This window comes from Oppia nitens, unplaced genomic scaffold (assembly GCF_028296485.1).
Source record: "Oppia nitens isolate AA-2021 unplaced genomic scaffold, nextdenovo-longstitch-racon4-pilon3 scaffold2_pilon_pilon_pilon, whole genome shotgun sequence".
Taxonomy (NCBI): Eukaryota; Metazoa; Arthropoda; class Arachnida; order Sarcoptiformes; family Oppiidae; genus Oppia; species Oppia nitens.
This window is the reverse complement of record NW_026533210.1, coordinates 4,263,461-4,288,338: the sequence shown is the minus strand read 5'-3', so window position 1 is coordinate 4,288,338 and position 24,878 is coordinate 4,263,461. Positions and strand designations below refer to the sequence as shown.

At 24.7% G+C, this 24,878-nt stretch overlaps 8 protein-coding genes across 8 annotated transcripts; 6 read left to right on the top strand and 2 right to left on the bottom strand.

Annotated features, from left to right (window-relative positions):
* Nucleotides 1–330: 330 nt before the first annotated feature.
* LOC128955723 (uncharacterized) lies at nt 331–1,760 on the bottom strand. The gene is made up of 2 exons (XM_054301395.1): nt 1,732–1,760; nt 331–1,641 (listed from the first exon to the last, which is right to left on the bottom strand). Exon 2 carries the CDS (start codon nt 1,543–1,545, stop codon nt 331–333), a length of 1,215 nt encoding a protein of 404 aa, XP_054157370.1. The 5' UTR covers nt 1,546–1,641; nt 1,732–1,760.
* A 455-nt stretch (nt 1,761–2,215) lies between these two features.
* LOC128955260 (uncharacterized) lies at nt 2,216–4,400 on the top strand. Its single transcript, XM_054300910.1, has 3 exons — nt 2,216–2,649; nt 2,728–2,920; nt 2,981–4,400. The coding sequence occupies exons 1-3, from the start codon at nt 2,461–2,463 to the stop codon at nt 4,342–4,344; spliced, it is 1,746 nt and encodes a 581-aa protein (XP_054156885.1). The 5' UTR covers nt 2,216–2,460; the 3' UTR covers nt 4,345–4,400.
* A 1,082-nt stretch (nt 4,401–5,482) lies between these two features.
* Nucleotides 5,483–6,254, top strand: LOC128955722 (uncharacterized). The gene is made up of 2 exons (XM_054301394.1): nt 5,483–5,832; nt 6,167–6,254. Exons 1-2 carry the CDS (start codon nt 5,483–5,485, stop codon nt 6,252–6,254), a joined length of 438 nt encoding a protein of 145 aa, XP_054157369.1.
* A 580-nt stretch (nt 6,255–6,834) lies between these two features.
* LOC128955329 (uncharacterized) lies at nt 6,835–8,413 on the top strand. The gene is made up of 2 exons (XM_054300993.1): nt 6,835–7,634; nt 7,698–8,413. The coding sequence occupies exons 1-2, from the start codon at nt 7,014–7,016 to the stop codon at nt 8,385–8,387; spliced, it is 1,311 nt and encodes a 436-aa protein (XP_054156968.1). The 5' UTR covers nt 6,835–7,013; the 3' UTR covers nt 8,388–8,413.
* A 228-nt stretch (nt 8,414–8,641) lies between these two features.
* LOC128955441 (uncharacterized) lies at nt 8,642–9,735 on the bottom strand. The gene is made up of 2 exons (XM_054301112.1): nt 9,613–9,735; nt 8,642–9,549 (listed from the first exon to the last, which is right to left on the bottom strand). Exons 1-2 carry the CDS (start codon nt 9,659–9,661, stop codon nt 8,669–8,671), a joined length of 930 nt encoding a protein of 309 aa, XP_054157087.1. The 5' UTR covers nt 9,662–9,735; the 3' UTR covers nt 8,642–8,668.
* A 1,658-nt stretch (nt 9,736–11,393) lies between these two features.
* LOC128955424 (ras-related protein Rab-5A-like) lies at nt 11,394–12,545 on the top strand. The gene is made up of 2 exons (XM_054301093.1): nt 11,394–11,726; nt 11,804–12,545. Exons 1-2 carry the CDS (start codon nt 11,404–11,406, stop codon nt 12,201–12,203), a joined length of 723 nt encoding a protein of 240 aa, XP_054157068.1. The 5' UTR covers nt 11,394–11,403; the 3' UTR covers nt 12,204–12,545.
* A 2,274-nt stretch (nt 12,546–14,819) lies between these two features.
* On the top strand, nt 14,820–16,766 carry LOC128955721 (transmembrane protein 135-like; the record flags this gene model as incomplete). The annotated part of the gene is made up of 8 exons (XM_054301393.1): nt 14,820–14,889; nt 14,969–15,009; nt 15,086–15,299; nt 15,395–15,590; nt 15,668–15,814; nt 15,887–16,230; nt 16,302–16,565; nt 16,648–16,766. Coding segments are annotated over 8 exons (1,395 nt in total), but the record flags the coding sequence as incomplete, so codon positions are not given.
* A 2,755-nt stretch (nt 16,767–19,521) lies between these two features.
* Nucleotides 19,522–24,228, top strand: LOC128955720 (band 7 protein AGAP004871-like). The gene is made up of 12 exons (XM_054301392.1): nt 19,522–19,566; nt 20,123–20,229; nt 22,412–22,451; nt 22,518–22,544; nt 22,637–22,716; nt 22,868–22,876; nt 23,018–23,087; nt 23,188–23,207; nt 23,561–23,705; nt 23,794–23,818; nt 23,877–23,955; nt 24,019–24,228. The coding sequence occupies exons 1-12, from the start codon at nt 19,527–19,529 to the stop codon at nt 24,226–24,228; spliced, it is 852 nt and encodes a 283-aa protein (XP_054157367.1). The 5' UTR covers nt 19,522–19,526.
* The last annotated feature ends 650 nt before the right edge of the window (nt 24,229–24,878 follow it).

Sequence of the window (24,878 nt, the reverse complement as noted above, 5' to 3'; positions counted from 1 at the left end):
ATTTTTTACTCATATTTCTATATAACTATATATAACATGTTTTATTCTTCAACTTAAAAAGTTTGATAATAAAAAACATTCATTTTATAAATAAATTTTTAGACAAAATATCAATATATAATAAATAAAATTATGAAATAAATAAAAACGCTTTTTAAATTAAAATATAAAATTCATGAAAATTATTAAACAAATAGTTTTATAGTATTTGTTTATATATTATTTTTATAAATGCTTTAAATGTCAATTAAACCAAATGATAGTCTGTTAACTCAATTTAGAGCAAACAATGACAATATATTTATGATAGTTTGGGTTAATTGATTGTCATTAAAATTGGTCATCACTTTGGCCACAAAACCATGAAAGCCAGTCAATGATTTCATTTGACTCCGACTCTTCGTCCGAATATTCAATCGTCGGGTCATTATGTGATGATCTCCGCTTCATTATGTGCTGGTCGGCTACCAATCGTAAACAACTGGCCAACCGTTTAAGTACTGATTCACTCCACTCTTGTTTGACAGTCCAAAGAACGTCGCCCTCGACTATCTTCGGTGTTGTGATATTATTGCCCAAAAGTGTCAACAAAATCGACTCGTATTTGTTCCAACTTTTGTACGATGATATTGATCTCTCCGATAGTATAACCAAATTTCGCGGACAAATAAATTTATCGACAATTATACTGAATTCGCGCCAATAATCAACAAATCTTTGTACAACACTGTCAACTAATAGATCGGGTTTGTTGGCTATGAGTGCCATCAAAAAATCTTTAACATTGACATCAATGAAATCAAGTGTACGTTTTGGCAGTTCTCTAGATTTCCGTCTCAATTGTGACAAATCACTGACCAAATCGCATATATTTATTGTCTCAATTTGGACTAATTCAGGACACTTGTATAGGTCGGCCATCAAATCACGAACTGTGTTAAACACGGGACAAATATCGACAACAGTTGACACGTCTTGTGGCTCTTCAACATCTGGCGTCACATTCGATGATTTGTTTAATTTTTTCTTCAATCCATTCTTTAGATTACTTTCCACAAGAGTAGTCGTAATATTCGTTTGGATCCAATCGACACACGTTTTCTCTGCATACTTAGTGGTAATACTAGTGGCAAACTCGTAGACAGTCGGATCAATGTCTTCATTGAGAAGAAGTGGTAAAATTTTGGTAATTTGTTGCGCACAGTAATCGTCAACAAAACTATTACACTGTTGATGAATGCAATTAGTTATGACAGTAAAGTCCAGGTCATCGACGGTCAAAGGGTCTGTCGATTCAATGTAACACTGTTTGCATTTAACAAACACTTCAGTCTTCACGCGGCGAATACATTTCGATGCAATTCTGTCCGACAAAAAGTCTACGGTCTTCTTGAGCGACGGTGAATGACCGGTGAAGAACTGATCTTCAATTTGAACACTCAGATCGTTGTTGTCGACGACGACAGCCATGTCTTTGGAACTATTGGTGTTCTTCTTCATCGGCGAAACAATTTTTGCCATTGATTTTGTTGTTGGACATGTCATCGGCGGTCACAACATTTTTTTGGTGGTCAACCAAATATGTCAACCGATGATTGTCTTGGATCTCATCTTTATTTGTCTTAACCCATGCTTTCAATACTTGAATATTGTTTGTAATAATCATTAATAATAACAATATAATCAACAAATGAGTCCAACTGTTCACACATTCATTGATAGGTCACTAACCTATACATCATATGTAAAGACCGCCCACTTGTCAATCATTTTCAGTGTTGACAGTTGTATCAAAAATATAAGCGGATATATAAATCACATTTTATCATCATTTTTATGGTAATACTGTATAATAAATCTAATAGACAAATGTCCATGATACAAATAATAATAATAATGAAAATTTATTAGTAAAAGTACATTTGTTAAATTTTATTGATAACAACAAAAACAATAAACAAATTTATAGCAATGTTAGCGCATTAGCTAATACTACTGTAGTATTACATACCAATACATGTAATATTGGTTGACATCTGGCGCTACCAAACAAACTCTAATGTTTTATTTGTATTGAACTTTGTTTTCAGCAATAATTTTATTACATTTTATTAATAATACAAAAATATATTCACAAATAACGTCCCAAATTGAGTCAACCAAAAAAATATATTGTATTCAAACATTCAAATATCTGTAATATTACTGTAATATCAATGCATTCAATAGACAGTAATACACGTAAAAAACCAAACATTTTTGTTTTTGGCGTTCATTCGAATCAAATGATTATCTGTTTGTATGTCAAGTGTTATCTGTTTTTTATATAAGACATCAAAAACACTATTATTTTGCGGCAAAACATTGCAATCAATCAATTAATTTGGTTTTTATTTTAAGAAAATTTTATTGTTTTTATTGTTTTGATTTGGTCTCAAAAAAGTGTGTTTAAGTGAAACAATGGATCAGTTGAATGACTTGATTAAAGCTGCCCTCACAGCAAATACTGATCAACAGCATCACACCATCAATACAAGACCACTGGAAATCATTACCATCGATGATGACGAAGAAAGTATTGATGATTACGATGACAACCATAACGACGACGAGGAGGAAGACAAATACGAAACCGTCGTTGAAAATGAGGTCAATTGTTGTTTGCAGTCATTGTATTTGATATTAATATCTCATGTCTTAAAATTGTTATTTAATTTTATCGTTCAGATCGATGACATTGAGATTGTCGATGAAGTGATCCACAAATTACCTGATATGCACGCAATTCGTAAGGATATCGGCCGAAGACTTGATGAGTATATAAACGATACAAAGTCACTGTTGGATACATTACCTGATGATGGACTTGTAATGACTAGTCTGTTGGACAGTTGCCATACAATTACTGCCGTAGATAATGGTGAGTATAAGACACCATTGCCAACCAAAAGTACCATCAAACGCATTATACCCACACCAGTGGCCACCACTTCCTCATCGCCTCACGAATCAGATTCAATACCGAACAAAATAAAGAGGATTTTGTCGCCGAAAAAGACGAAAAAAGTGAAAGACCCGAACAAAGTTAAAGCCGATCCCGACGTTTTAGTACAAAGCTATTTACAAACATTCAGTCATCGTATGATTGAGTTGAACGGTAGCGGTCAACAAACCGAAGATTTAGCGGATAAACTAAATATAGTTTTCGATAAACTTAAACAAAACAACAATCCGTTTCTTCAGTCATCACAGTTTGAAAAGTTGGTGACCATGTTTCGGGACGAAGTCTCCGCTATGACCAGCGATTTCCGTGTGATAGCCCATCACAACGATCTGCTCATCGAAATGAATCGATTAACTCAAGAACCGAAAAAGGCGGCGAAAAAATCTGCCGTAAAAGATAAAACTAAAGCTATCGAGAGATTGACACTGACGTTGAAGAAGTTGCAGCGACAGATGGTTGACTCAGAGAATGAGGTACTCGACTACGAGGCCATGGGTCAGAGGTCAAAGTTTACTGATATACCGAAATTGGCGCGTCGTATACAACAAGTCTGGGAGAAACGCGAAGAGTTGCTCAAGAGGTCAACCAATTGTGGCCGAACGGCATTCAAGCGTTTCAAATACGAAGGAACATCACATCCAGACATTAATAAATGTGTTGAAGATATTTTCAATACACATATGAAGAAATTAAAATCATTGAAATCCAGAGGCTATGTGGACGAGTCGTTTACTTTTATTGATTTACGCAAACAGATTCTCGATGTGATTCAAGAAAAAAATCTGTCGATTATGAACACAGAGTCGACGGTTGAAATGATTTATAGAGATTTGTTAAACGAAAAGAGGTCACGACGTATGCAAGACACGGAAGAGACAATAGAAACGCTAGAATTGTTGGACGATTTGAAACCCGAAACAATGCCAACCAATGATCCGGAAGTTGAGATCGAAATTGCAAAAAATAAATCGCTTTACGAACGAAAACTTCAGGATTTGTTTCAAAAATATGCCGAAGAAGACAAACGAAAGAATGGAGACCTTATAAAAAATGGATTAACAGAATGGGAGAACAATTTGGATGAAGACAATGAAGAATTTGAATCATTGGACGTTAAAGAAGGAGAACTTGAAGCCGAGTCTTCTGATGACGACGAAGATAAGGAAGACAAAGAAGAAGAAGAGAATGAAGAAATTAATTTCGGCGATACATCGGTCCCTAACTTTGACAATAGAGAGACTATTGAAACTGAAAATATAACTCTTGACAATAACAACACTATTAATTTGGACAGTAGTCAAAGTATTGCCAACTGTGCCGAAGAAATATCAATTTGTTAATCATTTGAAATCTCGTTGTCATTGTATATAAGTTATTATTATTATTATTATTATTATACCGTATAATAGACTTAAATTATAAACACTAACAATATATTCAACTTTGCTTTTGAAAGTAATATATTTTGTATAATCATATCATTTCATAATCTGTATATTAATGTTATGGTAATATAAAATTACATCTATAGTTGATTTATATTTGATTTTGCATGATATTATTGAATGAACATTATTTAAAAATAGTTAATATAAAATAATTTTATTATTATAAATGATGTATAAAAGTTTATATTCATATTGTACTTATTATTACTGATTATTCTAACATTAAAAATAATAACCAGTAAATGTGATTCTAATATATCTGTATTTTATTTAAATTAATTGTTGTAATTAATACAATAATTTTTAATTGGATGCAATTTATTAGATTTTTAAATAAATGAATTTTTTATTAATTTCATGAATTTTTGTATTATTATTATAATTATGATATTTAAGTTGATAAAATTTAAATATAAAATAATAGAAAAAAATAATTAATTAATTTCTAATGTTTTGAAAATAATATATTTTATTATTAATATATTATTTAATAATTAGTTTTTTAAATAAAACATAAAACAATAATGAATTGCCAAAATATCATTACTAAAAAAATGACTGATTTTTCTCACTAATATAAAACTTGTTTTTTTATCTAATTATCTCAAAAAATCTTTAATTATATTTTTAAATACACATTAATTACTTTTGTCTAATAATATAAAATAAATTACTATTAATATCAAATATAGAAGCAATAGATGATTCATAGAATATTTTTATCTTGATAAAAAATCTTATTTTTAACTTAGCAATAATACAAACAATACAAATCAATTAAATATAAATTTTAAATTAATTAATAAATACAAATAACAACAATATAAATATATAAACAATAAGCTAGTTTAGTGTATATGTAGAATATATAAGTATATAAATAGGATATATTTCTAATAAAAATTGAAATTTGATAACTTATTTTTTGGATACAAATTTTTGATAATTTTTGGTTATAACTAATTTTAATAGCAATACTGCAGTATTAATACATATAAAAATGAAAATTATATATTATTTATTGATAATAATGTCGGTTTATATGATTGTTAATTGTGTTGATGACGATCAAAGCACAGATAATGGCAATTCAACTGATCCAACAATCAAGACAACCACAACAGATAACCCGACGTCTACTGTAAGCTCTGATGAGACAACTGTCACTACTGTCCGATCATTTGGTAATACAGAACATCAACAACCAAGACTTGCAAGACATTCAACTGATAAACCATTGATTGATCAGAAGTCAGGATCAGAGGACGAACCGATGGCATCGGACCAAAAGATTCATGAGATCAGAGTTCCGGTCAAAGATGATTACCGTAAGACAATCACCACCGGCGATGATCTCGCCTCCTCTTCTACAAAGTCAAGGTTTGTGTCCAATAATATTAATATAAATTATTTAATACAATATTTATTCAAAAGTATTAAAATATTTTTCAAAAATGTTTACTTCAGTCATATTTTTATTTATGTTATTGAAAATATATTATACAATTATACGAAAAGTTTTTACTATTAAATAAATACCTGTTTAAATAATTTCATTTTAAAAGAAAACAATTTTTTTGATAAAATACTGAATTATATATTTATATATATAATTGAAAATCTCATATCTCTATAGCTCTGAAGTTTCAATCATCAGAAAAGTTTTCTACTATTTGAAGAATAAAATAATCGAAATATTTCTCTATTTATTAAGTTTGTTGACCACTACTGAAGGCACTACCGTTGAAGACAACTATACGGACAACACGGCGGCCACCAGTGCTGATGAAGTTCGGGAGTAAATATTCATTACTAATAAATATTATTTAATATAATATTACAAATCATTTAATTTACAATACTTATAATGCTTTAATTTTTTTATATCAATTATAATAATTAACATAAAATTTGTATCCTAAATAAATAATTATATTTAGTTAAATGTTTATTAGCTAATTATTATTATTATTATTATTATTAGTCAATATAATTTAGTTTAGTTTGCTTTTTAATTGCTTTTAATAATTTTTTTGAAAATATAATTTAGCTAGATGATTATAAAAATGTTTAATTTGTATTTAATAAATAATAAAATTGAATTTTTTGAAAAATAAATTATTACTATTGTTTGCTAAATGTTATAACTTAAATAATAAAACAAATTTATAAGTGACTGATAAAAATTGTATTTTAAATACAATATCAAGCTTTTATAGTTTAAATAAAAGTTTAAACTTTTAAAACACATGTACTGTAAGTAATGTAATGTAAATTATTAACTAAAAATTGAACTAAAAATGTATAAAAAAAATTTTAAAATGTTTTATTACAAAAACAATATATTTAATAATTATTGATTAAATATGACCTCTAATTGACCTCTAATTGACCTCAAGTTTGCCAATAAATCACGTGATATTAGACTTACGAAATAGTGATCACATGAGAGACACTTAAGATTTGTTCTATAAATCAATTGTCAGATCATTTAAAAACCCAATTAATTGCCGAAAATACGTGTATTTACGGGACATTATCCGAACACCCGAACAGTTCAAATGGCCAACAGATTATCGGATGAAGACGTTATTCGAGTACTAAAGCAATTGGGAATCAAAGTAACGGCCGAACAGTTGTTGCGTCCGACCAAAGATCTGGTAATTCAGTTATATGTCAGCATTTTGGCCGAATTCGGTGTTTACAATGTATCGCAACCGGACATTGAGGTCACGTCGGGCTTTGATGACATATCCAACTACGAGTCGGTTATTCAAGTGGTCAATATTAAGAATTTAGTGACCAATTTTGTGTCATACGATGGTATCCGTGATGTGACACTTAACGATGTGGTCAATCCTAATGGTCGCCGAACTAAACGTATATTGCGGTCATTATGTAAATTGGTGCTCAAGTTATCGGACATCACAACGGTATTCAATCGTCGAAATCAATGGTGTGTCGACCTTCCAGTTCGCAGACAAGCCATCGAACAGCGTATTCGGGAACAGAAGAGACAGATTGAGGCCAAAGCAATGCATTTGTCGACCAATAAGTGTCAAACAGTGGCCATCAGTAGACAGTTGAAAGAGATGGCCAAAAATTTTGAGACAAAAAGGACGTCTGCCATCAAACTCATCAATGAAACCAAACAAATCAAGTCATCGATTCTTCAACAAAATGTATGTTAATATATGATATGTTTTGATGTCTTTGAGTTTGATTTTTGTTTGATTTTATTTTAGGAGGAAATCAGTGAACTAGACATCAAAATCAGTAAAACTAAAGAAGATATCGAAAAACTGAATGAAAATCTGGTAAAAAGTCCGATAAGAATACAAATGAATACCGAGAAAAAAGAGACAGAATTGAGTGACAAACGAAACGAGAAGAAGATTTTAGAGAAACAATACTTACAGCTAATCAAAGGCAACGATAGTCTTAAAGAGTTTTCTCATAGTTTGAAGCCATCACTAGAAACGCTTAGCAAAACATTTAAAGACATTGAAACGATTCGTCAAGAATGCCAAAAGTTGTCGGACATGAAGACTGGAATGAATGCCAAACTCGAGAGACTGAAGTCAATAGATGTTCGGATCGGCGAACAGGAAAAGAGTTGGAAAACATTGAGACAACAAATGGTTAACAATGAGAAACAATTTGATTATCAGTTTCGGACATTGAAACAGATTGTCGACGGCATGAAAGGTGATGTTATTGTCAAGAAAAGTAATCAATGCGAAGCTAAGCGTCGGTATGTCGACCAACGCAACCAATTGTTGTGTCGACTCAACCAACTCGATGGCCAATACAATGCATTCAAAACAAACTGTGCGACACTTGAGAATAAAATATCGCTGCGAATGAATGCCCGCATCGATAAAGTTAACGATAAATTGAATGATTTTAATAATATATTGGATATAAAAAATTAAACATTAAATTAGTTAACATTAATAATATACATAATTTATCACATGTTTTATTAAATAAAACATTTAAAATATTAAAAACCGGGTTTTAATATTTTTAATGTTATTTTTATTGTAAATACAGTATAATTTTATAATTCAAGAGTTATACAGTATTATCATATTGTTTTTGTTTTTCTATTTATGCATAATATAAGAATTTATTGAATACTTTAATATAATTTTATTAATAAATGAATTTTATTATAATTGTTTGTTAATTAATAATAATGATTAAGAATATGTTAAGCAATCCGATTCCAAACCCTTACCGCCATATTTCTTGGTCTCACTTCATCATTGGAAACATCAAACTGGAAGAACCAGGGATTGCCAGTAGAACCGGCCTTAATCTTGGCGTGACCTCCCTTTCCAATAGGATCACTCTTATCCTTATAACCAGTGGCGTCGGCGATCTCAATCATTGCCAATCTGGGAGTCGATTCTTCCTGAATCTGACCAACCGGTGCGGCCGAACCACCGGTAATTCTGAAGAAGACACCCGCATAGTTAGCGCTGACTTCTTGCCACTTAAATGTCGGCCATATATCTTGCGGCGCTTTCTCTTTAGGCAACTGTACGTATGTAAAGCCAATTGGTATGGGATTAGCTTTTTTCAGTGAATCCATGTCTGCTATAATTGATTGCAATTGTTTTCGTTCATTCAGTAGTGTCTGTTGAATCATATCTATTGTCCACTTCTGTAGCTTTTGGCAAACAAACAAATTTTTTTTCGTACAGTTTTCGTCGTCCCATTTGCCCATATCTTTGGATTTGGGGACCATTTGTAGGCAATCTTCATTTGTGTCATTAGTTGGTGACCCATTCAGCCAATTAGTATACGGACCGATGTCAGCCTTTTCTTGAATCCACTGAAACACTTTTCCCTCCCGATGGCCACCAATCCAGACCTCGTCGACTACTTTATGTGTGATAAACACTAGTTTAGTGATAAACTCCTGTTCGTCGGCGTTGTGTATTGTGGCCAACGTTGCGCTGTTATTCTCGCAGATGGCCTGAGCCGAGTCGTACGTGTGTTGACCTAAATCGGTATATACACGGAAACATCTCTCATCTTTAAAGGAATCCCAATCACCGCACACGCCATCCGATCGGATATAACTGACTATATTTAATAAATGTTATAAATTTATGTGAATATAATAAAATGTTTTTATAAATCACATACTTGTCAGTAAAATATCAAATAATATTAATATATATTTTATAGTATTCATTGTTAGAATTATATACCAGTATATGGTATTATTGCAATGTTAATGAATTTAAATTATTATTTAAAAGAGTATAATTACTTAACTTTGATTTTATATTTACCGTATTTATAAGCTATTTTGATAATTGATAAGTTATTTTAGACAAAGACTATTTAAGTATCGTTTGATAACTAATAAATGATTATTATATTTTCATAATTTTTTAATTGATTATTATTTTCCTATTTCTAATGACTTACATTAGACAATATGTTAACAATGTAGTGATATCTAATCTAAAAATATTTAATTATTAATAAAAATTTAAATATAAATAAAAAATGTGTAAACTTGATTTTAATTTATAATTAAATATTACAATATATTAATAAATAACTTTTTATGTATAATGTTTAATAATAATAAAAATTATATGAAATTGATAAAATTGTTAACCACTAGACTCTATGAATAATAATAGTACAAAAGTCAACAATTTTTTTATTGATAATACTATAATAAAATATCGTTTAAATAGTTAATCATTATTATAAAAAAGTATATTAAATTTTAATCTGTTTAATGCAAGGATTGAAAACAATTAATATTCATATATTTTATACAGAATTTGTAATATTATTTGAAGTACTGTAAAGTCTTACATCATTACAGTATAACTATTGACATCTATTTTTAAAATAACTGTCAAATAAATGTATATTATTCTAACAATTAATTAATTATATAAATTTATTGTATTAAAGAAAATAAATAGAAACTAATTAAGATAACTAAAGTATTAATCAGTAAAAAAAGTTTAATAATTGACTTTATATTTAAATAAAAATAAACTTTTTGAAAACCATAGTATTTATTTTGAATATTAATTTTTGTATTTCATTAACAGCTCTTTATAAAAATTTCCAATATATTGTAATTTTAAAAATATATGTAATTATTATAGAAAGTCAACAATTAATAAATTACCAAAAATTAATTATAAAAACTTTTTTAAAAAAAGACATACATATTAATCATAAAAAATATTTAAAAAATTAATTTATTATTATTATTAATAACATCATTGAGACAAACATTACTAAAACATCTGTTAAAAAAATTGCGAACAGTTTATACAAACAAAAATTTATTTGAAACAGTTTTATAAAATGAATACTACTTTATATGTAATAATTTATAAATTAAATTTTATCAATTTTAATAGACAAATAAATAATAAATTGATTAAATAAATATATATATATATATATTTTAGTTCAAGATTAGTGAAATATTTTTACATAATATAACCAAATATAGTGATAATAAATTTTGTTTACTATTGATAACTCTAAATATTAATATTTAATATTATTAATTCATATTTTTATCGGATGATACTATTATTATTTTTTATGTGTGTATAATATTAACGTTATTATAAATTTCCTGATCAATTTTTTTTAGTTGATAAACGATTAGTTGTTTGTTTGTGTATACGATTTCCTAACAAATTAGATTCAATGTAAATAAATAATAATATATATGTATTTACTATTTTTTAGATAATATGATAAAATATATTTTTTATTAAAAAAACGACAATATTAACTATGTTTTAAAACTTGTATAGTGTATTAAATTTTTGTTGTAATATTTTTTTCGATAGTTTTAATTTAATATACTGTATCATATGTAATATGTTTTGAAAAATAGTTTTAATTTTTGTTATTGAAATTGAATTTTTAATAAATTACAATATTATGGCCACAAATCATAATAATGTCAAACATATTGATAATGATAATAATGACGAGAAAACAATAGACAGGGAACTGGAGTTCAAAAATCGTATTAAGTATAAGGAGTATCGGTTTAAGTTAGTTATTGTCGGCACGTTTGGCGTCGGAAAGACCAGTCTTATGATACAACACTTTGACCGACAGTTCACCGCAGACCCGAAGACAACAGTCGGTGTCGACTTTCGGCAGAGAAAGTTTCATTTGAACAGCGCTTCGGTGATACTCGAAGTCTGGGACACTGCCGGTGAGGAAAAGTACTCAAATATTGTGCAAATATATTATCGGTAATTAAATAAATATTATTAAATTTCTTATGATTTCTTTTAAATGCTTTTAATTATTCATTTTTTTTTGTTATTAGCGGCGCTCACGCAGTGGTAGCCGTCTATGACATTAGAAAACGATCGACATATACCCGTGCCTTACAATACATAAAAGAGATCAATAATCAGGCCGTACCTCCATTGGTGATCGTATTGGTCGGAAACAAACAGGACCTGTCCAGTGAACGTGAGGTAGACTACGAAAGTACATTGAAGTACGCGTCGGCCCGTAATCTAATATTTATGGAAACTTCGGCAAAATGTAACTCCAATGTCGACCAACTGTTTGAATCAGTAGCCGAACGGTTGGTCGAGGAGTGTGTCCGACGAAAATATGAGAGCGATCTGAGAAAGAAACTACAGTTAGAAAGTCATAGTATTCGGCAATCGTCGACACCAGCTATCGATCGTAGAAACAGTTGCTGTTCGACCTCATGATCTCGATTACAACACATAAACTACTGGTGCTATTAGTTATCAATTTGTTTTTGTTTTATTTAGTTTAGTAAATAAATGTTTCAGTTCATCAAAACAAGTAATCTAATAGTTAAACATCAAATTAAGCATTTGGGACACAAATATTGTGTTTATGTGTGAGTCTATGTGTTTGAATGATTGCATATCTGGTTAAAAAAAACAAATCTGATCAGATAATTAGGCAAATGTTGGTTAGGAAGTGCTACCTGTGCGCACATTTGACACCTTAACCATAGCCTATGTGTACCGGTATCTGTGTTTATAGTACTGTATATTTATCTGTAAATGTTTATAATGACTATTAGGGTTTTTAGTGCCAAAATTAAATATAAATATTATAATATTTTTTATTTTATTTTGTGTCAAATTGATAGCAATTCAATAGATTTCTCACCATTTCATTAAAAAAATACTGGTTTATGTAAAATATTGTTTAAAATATTGTATCACTTGAATAACAACAGTAAGACATATTGTGTACATTGAGTTAATCTATTTTATAAAATAAAATTTAAATTATAAAATACAACTTTAGATAAACTAATTAATTTGTTTGACAATAATTATTATTGATGATTAAAATATCTAAAATTATTTCTATATTGTTTTTTAATAATATTCTAATTATTAGTATAGTATAACTTATATTGTAATATATACTATATATTTGTAATTTTCTATTAACTATGAGAAATTATATAAATATGCATTTATATAAATTTAGTACAATATAAGTAAAGTAAAATATGTTTATATTTTTAGATATTAATAATGCATATAAACATAAAATTAAGTTAATTTACATATATATATATTAACAATATATTTTAAAATTATTGTATAAACTTAATAATATGAATAGAATAATAATATGTTATATTTTTTCGCAGACATAATTGTCTTTAATTATGTTTAAATAATTGTTAAGTAATAATAATTATGCACTTAATTTGTTTAGAGACAAATTAAAATAGTGTATTTATTATTTTGTCACTATTAATACTAAAAAATATTTATTATGTCAATATTATTTATGGTAATGTTAATTATATATTATTATTTTATCAATTATAAAATATTTAGTAGTCTTACATTACATATTACCAAATGAAAAATCTTTAAAAATATTACAATATGAAATATATAATTTAAATACAAAAAAAAAACTTTTTTCATACAAATTTAAAGTTGTATAATTTCATAATTTCATTACATTTTAAATATAAAATTCAAGTGGTTTTGAGCGCAAAGATTTTTTAAATAGAAGTTTAATTTACAATTAAATTTTAAATATATCTATAATACTATTGTGAATTTTTATTAGGAAAAAAATAAAAAATAATAATCATAACAATATAAGACAAGATCATCAATGGCATAGCTCCGGGTCTTTCAAATTCAACCAAACATACCTTTATAGTGTACATAAGGTACAGTATATTCTGTTTATATTGAGGCCATATATTTATCAAAGGGTATGATTGTAAAACATAAATAAAATAAAATGATTTTTTATGTAATAAACTATGTTTTGGTGTTCAAACAATTATAATTTATACAAAAAAATTGGTTAATTTTAATTTAATTTAAATTAACTAATTTGAAACACAAACTTGTATTATTTATTTTATTAATTATGCAAAAACCGCATAACTTTTTAAAAATATTTTGCTTTCAATTTCAATCAATACTTCCAAATCTAATACATAAAAATTGTTTTTGTTGTTGTTTTTGAACCAAATTTTATTTTTTTATAAACACATGTTTTCAAACTAATTTTTATTGCATTTATTATTGTTTTATTTTATTTTGTTTACAAAGTAATAATAATAATAAATTCAACAGTAATTGCTTATTGAAACTAGTGTTCAAATAATTGTTCATAACTTTATAATATCATACATACATACATACAAATTACTGTTTTGTAATAAAATAAATAATTTGCTAAATACTAAAAGTAATACTAATAATTGAATATAAATTTGAAATTTAAGTGTTTTGTAATAACATTATTGTAGTTTAAAATAAGTATTTTTATGGAAAAAAAAATTAAATGTATGTATTTTAAAACCTGCTATTATTAGATATATAACCAATTAACTTCTATATTGATTTTTTGACATAATATAAGTTTATAATATATGTGTAAAATTGTGTGCATATGTATAATAATTTATATGATGTGTTAAATTTGTTATATTTATTTAGCACTCATCGATAATTACACACAAACTAATGCTTTTTTTTGCCCAATTAACCTTTCAATTGTAAGTAAATACAGTATTATTATTAGACAACAAGTTTTTTTGTTTGACATCAATTGTCATTAATTATCTTTATGTTTGTTATTAATATAGACTTTATTTATAAATTGTGTTTTGTGGTGATAGATACACGCAAATAGTAAAACATTAAATGTTAAAACATTAAATGTTAAAATATTAAATTTATATCATATATGCAAAATAATAATAACAACAAAATGTGATAGTTTGAAAAAAATTTATTATTTCATTTGATTTCATATTTATCAAATATTGTAAATTATATTATGAAAAATTATCAATAATAATAATAATGCCATCAATTTGGAGTAAACTATTGATGCCCGAGTGGGCACTGCCCTACAATTGCTATGAAATTGGTAAATCATTTATCATATTTTAAAAACAATATAAATATATCAAATAATGTAAACTTTAACCTAACTGTTCCCATCATAGGCCATACGTGGACGCCTTCATGTGAAGACGCGGCTATAGATGTCTGAATCAACAATTGAATCAAAATATTATAGATTATAAAAATATATTAATATTATTATTAATTATTTTTTTCAGATGACTCTAACGGTGTTTGTAGAGGCCGTCAAACTGTATACACCGTTATATTTGATGAGCGAAGTTATGCGTAGTCGTCGTCATCGTAGCCAAAAATGGTCACTTCAGTCGGTGGTCACTTCGGTGGTCAGCAATACGTTGCGTTCATCAAGTTTTCTAGGATTTACGGCTATGTTAATGATGACAGTGTTTTGCAATATGAGACGATTTACCGGTAAATATCTAATTTATACAACAAAAACCTACTGATACCTAACCTTACACTTAAATAATGATTTTTGTGTATACTGTCCAAAAAAAACTATCCAGGTAAATTTTATTACACACTATGCGCTTATCTACCGGTATTTCTCAGCAGTTTGTTTGCCATACTTATCGAGAAGCGGTCGCGAAGGGCTGCGTTAGCCATATATTGTGCTAACATTGCCAGCGAAACACTATACAGAATGTTAGTCAACAGGAACTACATTAGACCCGTTCCCAGGGGTGAAGTCATACTGTTTACGTATGTATTTATTCAAAATAAATGTTTAAATGCAATCAATTTTTGAATATATGTTAATTACCAAACACTATATATAGTGTTTCAATTTCAGTCATTTTACTGATAGTACGTAAGTATGGCTATGGAAAGGATGCCGTCAGCTCTGGACTTAAATTTATTTTGGGTGCCGAAGAAAGTGGCAATTATGTGATAAACCACCGGTGCTCTAACAACATCAAGATTTCCAATAATAATAATAATATCAACAACAATAACAAAATTAGTGATAAACATAACAGAATTTTTAATAATTTTAGTGATAAAATTAAGTCATTAATACTAGAAATGGACAGTTGTGTTGTTAGACACCCTAAATGTAAACATACATATAATTCTTGTCTATTGAATACTCTGTGGTATTCAATGAGAAACTTTGCAATCGGTTGGTCGGCACAGTTAGTATTGTCGGTATTTACAAAACAAAAGTTTTTGAAATTACCGATTACCACATTTATTAATGGACTGACCGACAAACGTAATATAAATTTTGGACTATTTTTAAGTACATTTACAGTAGTCTACAAATCAATGATATGTTTGTTACATAAAACAAATAGTTTACCGCCTGAATGGTATACTATTATAGCTTCTCTATGTGCTGGTAAGTGTGATAAATAAAAAATTTATGACCACTTAATTAATAGTATTATAATAACAAAATTTTGAATTTAGGACCAACAATGTTATTATCGACATCCAGTATGAATACAACAATAACTATGTATTTATTATGGAAAGCCATAGAAATGGTTTATCTATTGGCCGTACGTAATGGTCTGTTAGGTGGTGTCAATCAGACAGTAATATTGTTGTACGCGATATCAACCGCACAGTTAGCATACGTGACAATACTGGAGCCGCGCGCTATGAGATCGTCGTATTTAAAATTTATTGATCGCATAACTGGCCAAAAGCTCAATAGTTTCAACAGATCAGGTATTTTAAAAACAAAATATTACACTAAATGCATATATAAAATAAAGTAAAAATCATGTATTTATTAATTATTTGTTACAAGTGCTGGACGTTTTTGGGACAGGCGCTTCAAAAGGTTACGAACACATACAGTTCCCTAAGTTATGGTTTCAATATACAAGTCGACAGTTTAAGGAAAATGTTTTAAGTTGGCTTATCTGATAGTAATAATAATTATTATTATTAAAATAAGTTATATTTTATATTAATTAGTCAATAAAATAAGTAAATTATTATTATTACTATTAATGATTTATTGCAATTATACAGTACAGACAACAATTATGCTTTTTTTAAATAATTTTATACAAAAAAAAATATGAAAATAATAAGAATTTTTCTAAGTAATCATTTCAATTAATTATATTTTTAACAAAAAATAAAAAGAATCTTTTATTTATTTTTAATGACATAAAATACTGTAAAATAACAAAAATAATAATAATAATAACAATAATAATAATACATTAATTTATAATATTGCTACATCTAATAATTACTTGTTGTACACTGAATAAATTAGTTATCAATAAAAGTATATTATTATTGTATTGTGAATAAAATAATTTGTTTGAAATTTCAAAACAAAATAAATTATTTTTATTTTTTCTTAACGCATTAAATCTTGATAATGATTTACTATTTAAGTATTATTGTTATATACGGTATTATACTTGTATAACAATAATATTAATAAATATTATTATTATAAATATTATTAAAATGCATAATAATTTTCAATAGCAAGTATAGTCTACAATGAATAGAAATCAATATACAGTATATATATATATAGAGTATATACTGTATATTATATATCAGAATATTCTAAACTATATTTTTATGAATGTATTAACATTGAAGATATAAATTAAATATTAGATAAGAATATAATTATTTTCATAAGGATTTCATAATAACTATTTTGTTTCATAAATAGTTTGCCTGTAGTTTGGATATTAGAAACGGAGAGGATATTCATTTTAATAATAATAAAATGATATTATCAATTAATTATCATTATTTGAAGTAATCATATTAAATACACAATATATTTAATCTACAAAATTTTATAATAATTAAAAATTTAACTAAATAAAATAAATGTAATAAAGTATTTATATTTCTGACCTAATATTATGCAATTGATATATCTTTTATATAGTAAATAAATTGTTGTATATGATTACCCGTTACTTAAATATTTAATACATTTTTTAAATAACACATATTAATCTATACTAGATTTTAGAGTATCTTAAATATACTTAAAGTTATTAAATTTTTAAAATATTAGTTTTTAAGAAATTTATTAAATATATATACATAAATGATATTTTAAAATAATAATATAATGTTATAATTATTATAGCATAATACATACATTACAAATAATCAATAATAATAATAATTTATTACTAAGGTATATACCGAGTATCCATTGGCAACATTAGTAAATATTGTACTATAAGTAGTTTAAATTATTTTTTCTTAAACAACATATTTGACAAAATATGATAAAATTACATATTTATATTTATTCAAACTATATTTTAAATATATAATAAAATAATGTTTAGCCATTTGTATGAAATGCATAATATTATAATTAATAAAATGTTAATGACTTATTCGGGTGCCATTAAATACTATTGATTACTTTATTTAATAATTATCATTGAATTCATATTTTAAACTAAACTAATTATAAATTGATTTTTGATATATGAAATTTTCTATTATTTAAAAATTTATTAAATATCAATCTTCTTTAATTTGTTAAAATGTTATTAGCTATTAAATAATTAACTTTAGTACTGTATATATAAATATTAAATATATTTAAAGAATCTTTATTTATATATATATATAAAGTTGAAAAAATATCAATAAAATTAGAAAGAATATATAGCGTGATAATTATTATTTTATATTTTATGGCAATAAAAACTACATTATATTCATAAATTTTAAAAATTTATTACATATATTATATTAACTTTAATAATATATAAATACAAAAAAAATAAATGCTATTGTTTTTTTATATTATTAAATATGATATTTTCATATTAATGACAACAATTGTGAGCATATATCTACAGTAAAAAAAATATCGGAGTCAACTCAGAAATAAACTTATTTATTATGTTTGTGTATTCATCAATAAATGTATTATAAGTAAAGGTGTTTTATTAAAAAATTTTTATAATGACAAATAATTTGTTATCTATTTAATGATAGCAACAAAAATTGTAATGGACACAAAAGTTTGCCATTTTATTATTGCGCTTATTATTTATATCAATAAAATATAATAATATTAAGCTTTATTTGTGTCAATAGAAAATATTGTGAATACAATATTCTACTACTAAATAATAATTATATATATATTTATTGTATAATATTTGCAATAATGTTTATTTCTAGTAAGATATTATCAAATAAATCGATTAATTAACTCAACAAAAAAAAGAAATAAAACGTTTCTTATATTTTTATTTGTTGATATAAATATATATTATTATTTTAAACATAATTTTATTTTCATTTCATATCATAATAGATTATTTACATAAAACTATATGTGCTTAGCTTTTTTTTAATTATTGTACATCTAATTATTAATATATTTTGATTATTATTAGTACAATATAGTTAATGATTTTTAAAAATAATAATAATAATAATCATAAAAATAATAAATGTTATATCTATTGATGATGTGTAAGTCTTTCATCAAAGTTTATAAATAATCAATAATATTATTGAGAAAAAAACTTCATTAAAAAGTCGTCATATGATGTTTAAAGTGTAAATTTAGTTAAAAATAAATTTCAAACTATTAATTATTCTTAAACTAAATTATTATTATTTATTAAATAAAAAAAGTAATAAACATTTAAGTTTATTAAAATTATGCGGACAAATAAAGCCAGTATTGAAGCCTTCACTGAAAGTAAGTCTAAATTATGACACAGTATTTATATTTATATATTTATATAATGTTTTTCATTTTTAAAATTTATTTAATATATGATTACCCCTATTATATTTATGATATAATTAGTGTGTATTATCAAAATTTATATCTTATTAAAACAGTTAAATCATTTTATAAGATATTTTTAAGACACTATATATATAATTTATTTAAGTAATTATAATAATTTAGATTTTTTCAAAAAAATTGCTGCTATTTTTTAAAAACATATTTTTGGTTAAAAACAGTAAATTATTAAAAAAAATATGTTTATAGCTTTATTATGTCACATACAAATTGTAATTTATGTAATATTTACTTATTTTTTACTAAATAATAAATATATTAGTAGTTTTTTGTGGATTATCTAAAGTTAACATAAAAAACACATTTTTAATTTATACTATTATACCTGTAATATATACTATATACCGGTATAATATAAAGTATTAATTTATTTAACAGTTAAAAATGTATTAATTTGCTGTATTTAGCTATAATATAATAATTTGTTTGTTAATTACATAAACAGATGAACCGGAGCAAAACAGTTATGGATTAGTTGGTACAATCATATTAATAGTATCGCTGATATGTATCGCCTGTACTCTACCGATCAGTCTATTTATATGCCTTAAGGTCTGATAATTTATGTATTTAGTTTTATTACAAATTAATTAAAATTTTAATTACCATTATTTTTATAACAACTACTACATATTTATTAAGTTTTATAGATTTTTTTAAATTATCAGATTAATTTGTGATATTTTAAAAACAAAATAAATTTAATTTCTATATTTGCATTTTTAGTATAAATTAGAGATGGGCAAATTTCTAATAAAATTTTTCTGAGAAAATTTCTAGTAAATTTCTTAGGAATAAATTTCTATAGAAGTTTTAGTTATTATTATACTATGACATCCTAATATTTATATCTATTGTAGTACTATATTAATTAGACATGATATACTGTACACTAGTCAACTATACATATATAAAATTAATATGATTATAAGGTACAATCTAATTATAATTATAGTTTTTGTAAAATTTTATTTATCAATTAATTATATTTTTAGTTTTTACATTTATTATCTTTTACTTTCAATATTATTAAACTACTATTAATAATATTTAGTTATTATTTGTAATTATAATGTATTGTTAGAATATAACAAATATTGAGAAAACAAAATTAACAAATGGATCCAATAAACAGAAATTTCTTTTAGAAACTTTTTAGAAATTTCTCTTTTCTGCCAACACATGTAAATACATGAATACTTACAGTAATATTTGATAAAATTTAAATAATTATATTTTATGTAAAAATGAAGCATGTGGATATATATTAATGTTCTCCAATCCAGGAAAGTTATATATAAATATAATAATGTATTATATACAGCATACAAAAAATTAACCATACAAAATAGTTTTTACTTTTCATAATTTTCATCATTAACTCAGATTGTTTATCAAATGAATTGTTGCAAATATTTGTTGGATTATTGGAAGTTTAAATTATTAAAATTTAGTGAATATTTTTAATTAATTTACAATAATTATTATTTAATAGCCAAATCACTTAGTTTTTATCAATTTTTTAAACTTGAATTTTATAAATTAATTTTTTAAAACTATTTTTATATAAATATTTAGTAATACTAATAACAATAATATATAATAATGAGCATTAATTCAATTTACTTAATTTTATTATTATTCTATATATTTATATATATAAATTTAATAATTAAAAAATATAACTTTTATAACTCTTATTAATTTTAGTTAATTATATAATAATTAGATTTTAAAAGTTAAGTTTAATTATATTTTTAATGTCTTGTCAATTTTTTAGCTTTTTAATTATTAAAATAAAAAAAGTACTTTATCAAAAATAATATTAATATAATAGATATATAATAAGTTCAATAAATAAATATATATAAATTTTTGATAAACAATCTGAGTTAATGATGAAAATTATGAAAAGTAAAAACTATTTTGTATGGTTAATTTTTTGTATGCTGTATATAATACATTATTATATTTATATATAACTTTCCTGGATTGGAGAACACTGATATATATATAAAAATAAATAACTAAAATATAATAATAAAGAAACAAAACTAAGTTTATTAATCAATTGAAAAAATAATATTTTACACTTGAGTTGCATAATAATGTCGTATATTATTGTATTTGACATTTAACATGCTATTCAAAAAACAATTATATTTTTAGCTAAATATATCAATAAAAGTATTTTATTTATACAATATTATACTGAATCTATTAATAAAATATTTATTTATTGTTTTTGTTATTTTTAAAAAATATAAAAAACTAGCATTAAAAAAGTATAGTAAAAGTAAAAATGTTGTTGATTTTGATACAGTATTTATAATACTATAACATTGTCCATGGTCACATTTAAATTCAATATACTATTAACCATATAATCGTAATCAAAACACTGTTTCATATTAATAATTATTTACAATAATAATAATAGTATTTGTAATTTATTTTTATATCATATAATAACGTAAACAAATCATATTTTTATGATTTATGAGTCAAATTTTATAATAAATTGTCTATAATTTTTATTGTAAATAATTTAATGATATTATTATTATACAAATAGTAATAATAAAAATAATAATAAATTATTTCTAATAAATTTCTAGATTTCTAGAAATTCTAATTCTAGAACAAAACAATAAAATTTTGTTATAAATGATTATAATATATATATTTTTTATTTATATTAATTAAAATTTTTATATATTATTTTTATTTAAAGGTTGTCCAAGAGTATGAAAGAGCAGTCATATTCAGATTAGGTAAGAAATCAATTGACAAGTATTTAGAAAAAAATAAATTAAAATATAATTATCACTAAAAATTAGGTCGTTTGGTTGATGGGGGTGCTAAAGGTATTATATATAATATTTATTTATGTTTGAATGCATAATATTTTTAATGTTGGTATAAATAAGTATAATAATTGGCTTTAAACAATATATAGGACCTGGATTGTTTTTTATTGTACCATGTGTTGACTCGTACACTGTTGTCGATTTGAGAACCATTACATTTGATGTACCCGTAAGTTAGACATACATGCGCTAAATCTACCTGACCCTGTATCATATATCCACCCATATATGTACATTTATTTTTTAAATTAAAATTCAACTTCATAGTCTAACTTTTATTTTTTAATCTAATAACTAATTGAATATTTTTTCTTTTTCAGCCACAAGAGGTATTGATTTTAAATTATCATTATATATATGTATAACTAAAAAATAATTAAATATCGAATTATATTTATAATGATTTTTATTAATAACAATAAAATAATTTTAAAAAATGTTTACAATAATGACAATAAAACAATTGCCAGGTATTGACTAAAGACTCGGTGACTGTCAGTGTTGATGCCGTAGTATATTATCGTATATGGTTGCCAACAAGTATGTCATTGTTTATATGAAAATGTCAAATTAAACATAAATAATATTAATGTATTTTTATATTATACCAATATATATATATTACATGTCATCATCATAGTTGCCATCGCAAACGTTCAGGTAATATACTGTATTTTTTTATTATTACATTATACTGTTAAACTTAAATATAAATTATATTAACTTATATTACATACTGTAATATGTATTTATATTACAGTTATATAGATTCTATACCAATGCTAAAATTAGAATTATCACAAAATTAATTTCTATGTTAAAAATGATATATCAATATATAACTAAATTACAAAAACTATTTATTTATTTTAATAATTTTTAAGTTAAATTAGTATATTTATTATCCAGCAACAAAAATTATCAATAGCTTTACAAATAATCAAATATTAATAGTAAAAAATTTACTTAAAAAAAGATTAGTATACAGTAATTATTATTTGGATGATTAACAGGATTACGGTAAATCTACCCGATTGTTAGCGGCGGCCACTTTGCGCAATATATTGGGCACCAAAACATTGGCCGATATATTAAGTGAACGGGAAAATATCAGTACAGGTGTACGCAAACTACTAGAAAGTGCTACCAAATCATGGGGTATATTATTCAATAGATACATAAACTATAATATTATAAATATGATAAACACTTCAAATAAAAAAAAATTATTTTCCCTTTTAATTAGGTGTTCAAGTGGAAAGGGTTGAAATGTATGCAAAACTTAAATTAAATTATTATTATTTTATATAATAAATTATTTAACAACAGTAAAGATGTCCGATTACCGGCTAATCTTCAGCGATCAATGGCTGCCGAAGCAGAAGCGGGACGGGAGGCAAAAGCTAAGGTATGTCATATGAATTAATTGTGATATCATATGAAAAATAATAAAATAAAATCAATTGAATAGATCGTTGCGGCAGAAGGCGAACAAAAAGCCTCGTTTGCATTGAGAAACGCCTCACAGATCCTCGATTCAGACCCGACGGCACTACAGCTTCGGTATTTGCAGACACTGACCAACAATGCGGCCGAAAGAGACTCAACTATTTTGTTTCCCATACCTATTAATATGTTTGAAAATTTTGGACACCCGCTCATTGATTTTGATAAAATTTAATATTCATATATAGATTTATCAATTTAATAAACATAACTGTCCCAAATACACTACCATATAAATTAAGTAAATTTATATATTATATTTCATAACTGTCATAAATTTATGTCAGGTTGTATTTATTGTATTAAAACTGTTGAATATTATATATTTTATTTCAATATACAGTATATTTAATTAATACTATTATAAGTAAAAACAATACATTTGTTTATTATTTTAAATTTTAATAATGTGTGCATTAAAAAATATGTAATTATTATTTATAATTTAATTGTTTAAATTTTGACTTATTTTTGCTAATAAAAAAATAAATATAGATTTTTTTATTTATAGAAACAGTATATTTATTGTCATAATAAAATTTTATTTAAAAAATTAACATAAAAAATATATTTAGTTGTTGTTTGTGTGTCTCATTTGTGTATTAATATGTGGATATTGTGTGACATACAAACAAATATTATTATGATATTATATGTCACTTAGCGGTAATTTTTTTAATACAAGTTTTAATCAAATTGTGTTCAAAAAAATACAGTATTAATACAGCATTTATAATAGAAAATTATTTTTAAACAAATAGGAAATTAAAAATTATTTTTATTATGTCTCAAGTTTTTATTGACTACAGTATAATGTTAATAAAC